This window comes from Pseudochaenichthys georgianus, chromosome 10 (genome assembly GCF_902827115.2).
Source record: "Pseudochaenichthys georgianus chromosome 10, fPseGeo1.2, whole genome shotgun sequence".
Classification (NCBI taxonomy): Eukaryota; Metazoa; Chordata; class Actinopteri; order Perciformes; family Channichthyidae; genus Pseudochaenichthys; species Pseudochaenichthys georgianus.
Genome location: NC_047512.1, coordinates 24,314,305 through 24,323,169, shown reverse-complemented (window position 1 = coordinate 24,323,169; position 8,865 = coordinate 24,314,305). Strand labels below are relative to the sequence as shown.

The 8,865-nt window shown below is 39.0% G+C and overlaps 2 gene segments (V, D, J or C); one reads left to right on the top strand and one right to left on the bottom strand.

Moving 5' to 3' along the window:
• The first annotated feature begins 3,863 nt into the window (after positions 1-3,863).
• LOC117454329 (Ig kappa chain V region 3381-like) lies at positions 3,864-4,396 on the top strand. The segment is given in 2 exon segments: positions 3,864-3,909; positions 4,086-4,396. Coding segments are annotated over 2 exon segments (357 nt in total).
• A 1,540-nt stretch (positions 4,397-5,936) lies between these two features.
• On the bottom strand, positions 5,937-8,487 carry LOC117453442 (Ig lambda-2 chain C region-like). The segment is given in 3 exon segments: positions 5,937-6,527; positions 7,762-7,933; positions 8,479-8,487. Coding segments are annotated over 3 exon segments (504 nt in total).
• Positions 8,488-8,865: the final 378 nt, after the last annotated feature.

The following is an 8,865-nucleotide window of genomic DNA, read 5'->3' as shown; positions in this document are numbered from 1 at the left end:
AGGATTCAAACCAATTTAGAACTGTTTCCGAAAGTCCCACCCAGTTTTCCAGTCGGTCTAGTAATATGCTGTGGTCAACAGTGTCAAACGCAGCACTGAGATCTAGTGAAACTAACAGTAAGAACGTGTAACGTGTAAGAACGTGTAACGTTGCTGCCTTCTTGGCCAGGTCAGCATTGTAAATGAGATTTGTCTCAATGTTTTCATCTAGTTAAATAAAGGTTAAATAAATTAAAACAATGTGTTATAAAGCCATGGAAAGAGATGCTCGATGCAACTTAGAGACAAAATGAGCAAAGAGAGAGGAGAAAATAGACGCAACAAGTCCACAAAGAAATGCAAAATGATGAGAAAGAGGCATGGCGCCACAAAGAAGTGCTAAATTACTTCATAAAGATGCAAAACAACTACAAAGAGACCCAGACAGACTCTAGATTGTTATACAGGCCGACTGCAAAGCGATAAAGACTCACAAGACAACTTTGCTCCGATGAAGAAGGGACTTTTATGTCACTGTATCTCAGATTCTGTGCATGATGTGAAAGATTCAAATGTCTTTACCTACTCCTATGTCAACACAAGAGGGCAGCATTGTTGTTTTTTCATGCAGATGTAACACAGACAACTCTCAGAGAAGATTTGTTGGGCTTGATGCACAATTATCCAGTTTTTAAATAAGGTTACAGCTGGTACTGGTAGTCTACATCCAGGGTGAGATACTGATTTGAGTCTACAGAGAGTGCATTAACCAGCCTTTACAGAAATAGGGTTAGTTTAGTTTAATGTTCAAACTGTTCTTCATATAACATATTTTACATTCAGTAGCTATGTTTTATTTCTCTGTCTCTGAGCTGTAGTGGATTAGAAATGAAAGTCACTCCCACCACCAAGAGCTGAAGATGCATGAAGTGACTGCTGTATGGGAGCTAATGTGGGCCTCATTGAGTCATCCAAGAAACTCCCTCGTATGAAACAGCGTACGATGCTGAGCTGTGACCTGACCTGAGGTTCTGATACGCACCACCGGCACAGATGCACAGAAACTACATGAGCCCCAGTCAGAGGGGAAGTGAAACTCAAATGTTCCCCTTTCCTAACCCAGATGTTCAATTATATACATTTAATTGATTTATTTAAAACAAGGGACAGTGTACATTAATCAACATATTAAAAACATGTAAAAGTACTCGAATTAGCCAAAAGGCTAGTTTTCATCGATAGTCCCTTTGCCAGATGGTGATAGACATCCTAAAAGCAATAATAAAAATACCACAACATTGTTATACCATTGTACACATTTACAATAGATTACATCACTGAATACAGATAGAAGCAAGTTATGATAATAAATAAATAAAACATTTACAATACACACTCATACACACACCTACACCCACACATCAGTGCTGACACTGTTGATTATTAATGAGCCACTTTTTAACACTGTGCTTGAATGTGTAGTAGGATGAGGATTCTCTTATTGGTTGTGGTATTGAATTCCATTGATGGGATGCGTGGAATGAAAAGACAGCCTGGCTGAATGCGCTTTTCCTAAATGGGATGGTGCAGTCTCCCCTAGCCGCACCTCTAGTAACCCTGGTTGAGGTGGACTTTAGGCTGATAAAGCCAGCCAGAGGAGGAGGAGCCAACCCACGAGTGATCTTATAAACTAAGCAGATGTTTTTGTAAACTATGAGATTTTCCCAGCTGAACAGATTATACTTTTTAACTATGTGACAATGATGATACCGGAATGGCTTTTTGTCTAGTGTTTTGAGTGCTTGTTTATACAGCGATTCCAGTGGTTTTAGAGCTGTAGAGTGTGCATTAGACCAGCTGATGAGACAGTAGTTGATGTGGGAGAGGACCATTGAGTGAAAGTATAGCTTAGCTGCTGCAAATGATAGGAAGTTTCTAATGTATCTGTAATTTGACAGATTGAACTTTACTTTATTGCAGACCTTTTTGATATGGGTTTTGAAATTGAGGTTTGTGTCAATATGTACTCCTAAGTACTTGTACTCTGAGACAACCTGAAGTCTCCTCCCAGAAAAGAAAACATCTTGTTCTGTTATAATGCTGTGGCCCTTGGAGAAGAACATACACACTGTCTTTGAGACATTTGGTTGCAAACAATTATTGTTAAGCCAGGATGTAATATTCTTCAACACATCAGTGACCTTGGTAGCAGCCTCTTCTGCGGTTTTGCCATGAGTAAAAACAACTGTATCATCAGCATACATTAATACATCACAATCTCCACACACAGAAGGCAGATAATTTATGTACATACTAAACAGGATTGGGCCCAATATAGAGCCCTGCGGTACTCCAGTTGACAAACATAGTGCACTAGACTTATGGTTCTCAATTTGAACACATTGGGAGCGGGATGAAAGATACGAATGAAAGAGGTTGGTGAATTCTATAGAAAAATGTAAGTTGAATATTTTTTGCAATAGGATGTTGTGGTTAACAATGTCAAAAGCTTTCCGTAAGTCAAGGAACACGAACCCCACAACCCCACGCCTGTCCATTGATGCCTTAACTTTCTCCATGAAGAAGCATGTTGCTGTTTCTGTTGAGTGATTAGCTCTGAATCCAAATTGCATTGGATGCAGTGGAAAGGAGCTGTTGTTAAGATGATTGATGATTTGTTTGAAAATCAATTTCTCAAATACCTTGGATACTATGGGTAAGATACTGATGGGCCTATAGTTGGATGTCATGAGAGGGTCCCCACATGGTCACTCAGAAAAAAGGGCATCTCTGATGAGAGATTAATGTAAAACAGGGTCTACAGTGTGACACTATGTGACTAGTACTGTGTTGCACATTTATTAACCAGGCAATACATTACAATGCATAGATCAGGGCTGTCTTGTACATTTTTAATTGGCCCTCATCGAATTCTAAAAGTATAGTGGAATATGGCCCACACCTGAAACTTCAGCTTGTCTTATATTATACTTCTTAAATATATATGTTGACATATATTACATAGTAGTATTCATGTATTAATAAGCCCACTTTTCAAATACATTTAAGTTGAAAACATTTTCTAACAAATCTTACTTGATAAAAAAAAGCCCAATAACTTATTTGCATAACAAGCTTGAAATATATACTTCATATTTCCCTTATCTTAAGCAATCTGAGGCTTCTGTTTTAAGGAATGAGCTGCCAACACTTGTTATAACAAAATAAATGAAACTCTATCGAGAGCTGTGCGCTTTTTTTCTTAATTCATATTCAGGTAACAAACATGATTTACCTACATTTGATTGATTTAACTTGTAACTTAATTTATGAGGCAGAATACCTCACCTCTAGTGAGTGGCCCAGCCCTTTGTATGTGTTTCTCTGTGTGGCCCCTCATTGAGGTAACATCAACCAGTCTTGACTGACCTGTTAGATATTAGATGTCTCTGTTGCATGGCATGCTGTGTCTCTATTCAGTGGGTTTGATAACAAGAAGGGACATCCTAGAGAATCAAACACTCAGCGGATATTGAGTTCAATGCAGATCGATTTGCCAGCGGGGGAACTGTTAAACTGTTCATGAGATACTTCAGAAAGAAGTGGAAACAAGGAAAGATGTTTGCAGAGAAAAGAAAGTACCTCGAAGAGCATTACCCTCACATTTCAGAGTGACTCTGAATGACCAAATGATGTTCAAGAGATGTTAAACCGTAACTAAACTCACCTCAACTGCATTTTGGTTCCTCGAGGACAGGTGTCTGTGTGACGTGTGACATGTCATTTGCATGATTGTAATGCTTCACTGCTCCTCACAGCTTTAAGGTCTTGTGTCACGGAGAGTCTGAACCGTGTTCCTGCACTCATCCTGAGAACTGGAGATCATGTTGTCAGTAGCTCTGCTTGTCATGTTGGGCTTTCTGTGTCAGGGTGAGAGACTTTGAACATGTATCGTCTGAAATGATAGGAGTAATGTATGTGTGGTTCAATGTGTGTCTTTTCTTTTCATGTTTGCATCCAATGTGCTTTGTCTTTAACTCTTTCTGTTATCATTTAAACTGCTGCTCCATGTTGTTGGTTATCTAACATTTCACTTCTCGTTTCAGAGTCTTCTGCCAACAAGTTCCTGACTCAGACGGACACATCCAAGACTGCTAGTCCTGGAGGGACTGTGACCATCAGCGCTACAGGGAGCTCAGATATTGAAGATGATCTCAGTTGGTATCTTCAGAAACCTGGACAGGCTCCTAAACTTCTTATATACTCATCATCATCTCTGTTCTCTGGGACTGAGCCTAGATTCAGTGGTACTAGATCTGGTGCTCAGTACACTTTGACCATCAGTAACGTCAAGGATGTTGATGCAGGAGATTACTATTGTCTGGGCAACCATGGTGATGGCACGTTCACACAGTGATTTAGAGCCGTACAAAAACCCCCTTCAGTCTGAAGCAAAGCGTCCTGCTGCAGCTGCAGAGGTGAAGAGACTGAGAGGAGGAGAACTGGTCCAGTGAACACAAGAGTCATCAAGCAGAACCACCATGAATCCAAATCAAGCTGACACACACTCACAGACACTCTTCAACACCCTGTTTAAACTATATTAATGTCATTACATTCAGTCTCTTTATGAGTGAGCTGGGAAAGTTAGATTCTTGTTGAACTATAGCCACTGATATCAACATATATTAACAGTAACTTTATGAATGGCTGTACAAAACAATTAATGATATTACCTCAGTCCAAACATACGCAACACCATTTAAATCATTTGAAGTAGTAAACAGACAATGTTGTTGTTTACACTCCACTGTGTATTTTAACAGATTGAGTATTTAAAAAACTCAATCTATTAAAATGTATTGAGAGAGTAAAGCTTAAAACAGTACTGATTATGCACAACATTTTCCATAACAAAATGCCTCCTAACATTCAAAAGCAGCTCCAAACCACAGTCAGGAAATACCCAGCTAGGCACCCTGACTGGTTGTGCAGCAAGCCCTGTAGAACAACCATCAAGTCACAGCTGATCCATAAAGGAGTTAGAACGTGCAATGGACTTCACCCAGACCTTTCAACTATCACTTGTCATCAACAGTTCAAAACATTTAATTTTTTAATTCTATTTAGAGATTTCTCCAGCTAACAAATATTGGGTATTCCCGGAATCCTTTTTTACTTTTTATTATTATTATTTTTTTAGAACTAACACCTTCTCAGTTTGTTTATTTATTTAATATGGTCGACATGACTTTACATTTAGTGTGTCCATCTTATTTCTTTTCATCGTTATGGGGTTGAATTATTATTTCAGCCCTGGACATTGCCTTGCAATATTTGTATTGGTGTATATGAGTGCATGTGATGTGTGTACTTATACACTTGAACATGTGTATATGTTGTGTAAGTGTGAACATATGAATGTAAACAAAGTCACTTGAAAATAAGTGTTCATAATATTTATATGCATATATTATATATTAATTTGCCTAGTACATGTGTACATATGTATATATTTATTTATAGTATTTTCATTTTCAAAAATGGAAGTTTGACATGTGCAGAAAATGACCCTATAGTTTTTCTTATATATATGCATTTATTGTTTTCTTACCCTAACTTTTATTTATTTTTTCTCCAGTTGTCTTTATTTCTTTGTACTCCTTCATTTCTATAGGTTTTTGACGCAATAATGCCAATGTTATATTAGGATGATTCACAGGAGACCTTCTTCCCATAAGCTATGCTTCAGCCCTCCCGCTTCTACTAATTGTGTTCATCTTTGTGTGTTGGAATTATAATTCTTTTTTTTGTATGAATTTAGTAGAATAAAAGAATAAAAAAAACTGTCCCACAATCATAAATTATATCAATATAATACGAGGTTTCATACTGAAGGTATTAATACATCTGTCTCACAATGAACATATGAATTAAAGAAATACAAAGACACGGTCTGATTTTAATCAACATTTTTATTTAATGATGGTTTAAAGCTCACGCCACATTTGAGATGAATGATGAGTTTCTGTTGGAGTGAAACAAATGAAATCCAGTTGAATTGTGAGCTGATGAACAAACAGGAGAATATGCAGGAAGTGAGGATTAGAGAGCAACACTAAAAACTGAACAGAGACAGCAGCAACATGTGAGCAGAGGAGATGTGTGTCTTCATGAAGATCTCTAGCAAAGCAGCTGCTTCCTCTCCAGACAGGAAGTGACGCTCTACTCCGAGCAGCGGGCAGGGTCCAGGCTTTGAGTGACAGTGCTCTGTCCACTCAGACTGGCCTCACAGCTCACTGAGCACGCCCCCCTCCAGCGCTCTGCAGAGAGGCTCAGGGTGCTGCTCCAGCTGTAGCGGCCGTCGCTCCCCAGGACCTCCGGGCTGTGGGACCCCTCTGAGGAGCTGCTGCTGTCCCCCAGCTTCCAGCCCAGCTTCCAGGCGGAGGGGAAGCCCCCGCTGGCCAGACACACCACGGTGGCACTGCCCTGCTGCAGCTCCTCTTTGGAGGGGGGGAGGACGCTCAGGGTGGGCTGCTGCACACCCACTGCAGCAGGGAGGGAGGGGGGAGGAAAAGGGAGGAATTAGAGTGAACACTTGATTATAAGGTCCTTTTTTGATGTTGTCATTTAGCTGCTGTCAAACCCTTGAGTCATACTTTACGATACCAGTCACCTCTGTGGAAACATTGGTATCACTGCCTTTTTTTATTTACATTTGAGTGTTGTACGTCTTTTAAAAATGGACCTTGAGTCTCTTCAATAAAGATGATGATGATGATGATGATGATGATGATGATGATGATGATGATGATGATGATGAGGAAAAGTAAAACTTGTGTTTTCTTTTGAAAGAACATCCATAACATTCATCTGTTTGCAACGTACACATTATTTATATATTAAATCATATTCCAATTACTTGTATCTAACTCTCCTTGCTCTCTTGTATCTGTGTTATTGTGCTGCTCTGTTGGAGGAGCCTGTGACCTCAGATGCTCATTGAAGTATCCGCACTGGAGCTATGTACACATGACAAGAAAAGCCTTGAATCCTTGAATCCTTATATTTCATCAAATGAAACAGAACAAGTTGTGCTGCTGTTACTCTCACAAATCACTCAGGATCAGACCCCCACGTGATTCAAGTGAATGACTGACTTTGTGTAAAGTGTGCAAGCTAAAGATTCATTGATAATAATGATTGAATATCTTCACGTGTGATGTTCTTTAAACTGACGGAGCTGAACGTCTCAAGTGAAAACAGTTCAAACATTTATCATCTGTCTCTTTCACTTCCTTTTCACTGCATGTCAAATCAATGAACCGTGAACACGACGACAAGCTGCATTAACTGATACAATCACAAGTTTAACATGAATCCGTATTTAACTTGAATTCAACAAAATAGTTGATATTTTAATAGACAATAGATAAATAATGTAAATAAATACAATATTGTGAACTACAAATGTAAAACTGAATGTGGCGGAGACGTCACGCTTTAACAAATCTTAATGAATACAAAAATTGATATAAATTTGTTATGATAATAAAATATAATATAGAAAATAAACAAGTTATTTGCGTTAAAAAATGTATTTGTACGAAACGAACAATTGATATAGAAGTCTGCAAAGGTTCCTTTCCGATTACAAGAGGAGCTTAATAAAAAAATATAACAATGGAATCTAAGAAAATGTGAAGTTGAGTCTCATTTAATAATGAATGAAAGTTATATATTTGCTATAAGTTGTATACAATACAAATCTCTGGTACTTACAGTCAACGATGAGTTTGGTTCCTCCACCAAAAGTGTACCACAGTGATACAAACTCATTGAGTGGCCGTACAAAAACCTCCTGCACTGTCAGCAAGCATGTATCAGTGAGAAAGCTCCCTGATCTCACTGATAACAGAGACACACATACAGGTTTCAAATCAACAAAGCTTTTCTAAAGATATGGATTACATCTCTGGAAGAATTAAGATGATTTATGTCATTTCTCATCACTTTTCTACACCTGCCAGAGAAGCCATTACAGTCTTCTACACAACTAACTTTGTCAGTTTTATATTAGTTTCTACACGGTTAAATGAACACGAGGCTTTTCAATAATAGTTATTAACACATGCTTTGAAACAGAACTGAAACATGTTATTTATCGACAGTGAATCTCTGCATGTATGTTAATGTCAGACAGACAGACATATCATACCAACCACAGTGGACACAAACTCAAATCCTCATCTCCACTCCTGATATAAATATGTTCTTCCATTCAGATGATAGACGGTGTAAATCCAGACAGTGTTCCTCCTGGTTTCGTGTCCCACGTTGCCTTCAGTGTGCTGAGAGCAGAGACATCATTTCCATAGAGAGGAGGCTTTGCATGGTCAGCTGATCCTCCAGTGAACTGAGAAGGTTTATAGTCCTGTGAGTTCAACACTGCAGGACTCACATGTGTCAGTCAGCAGAAAGCACCATGACTCTCATCACCATCCTCATCTGGACGCTGGCCTGCTGCTGTTTCACAGGTTCATTCACTCAGCAACATTTCAGACATCATGTTCTGCCTTTCCTCTCCTTTCTTTCTGCTGAGAAATCAATGATCTGTTTCTGTGTGCAGGATGCAGCGGTCAGACTGTGACTGTGACTCAGCCTGCAGTCGAGACGTCTGCTCCAGGATCCACCGTCACTCTCACCTGTAAAACCAGCACAGATATTCCTAATGTTTATTGTATGTTCTGGTATCAACAGAAATCTGGACAGCCTCCAAAGCTCCTGATAAGATATACGAGCACACGTGAATCAGGAACAGAACCTCGGTTTAGTGGCAGTGGAAGCAAATCTGACTTCTCTATGACCATCACTGGACTGAAGGCT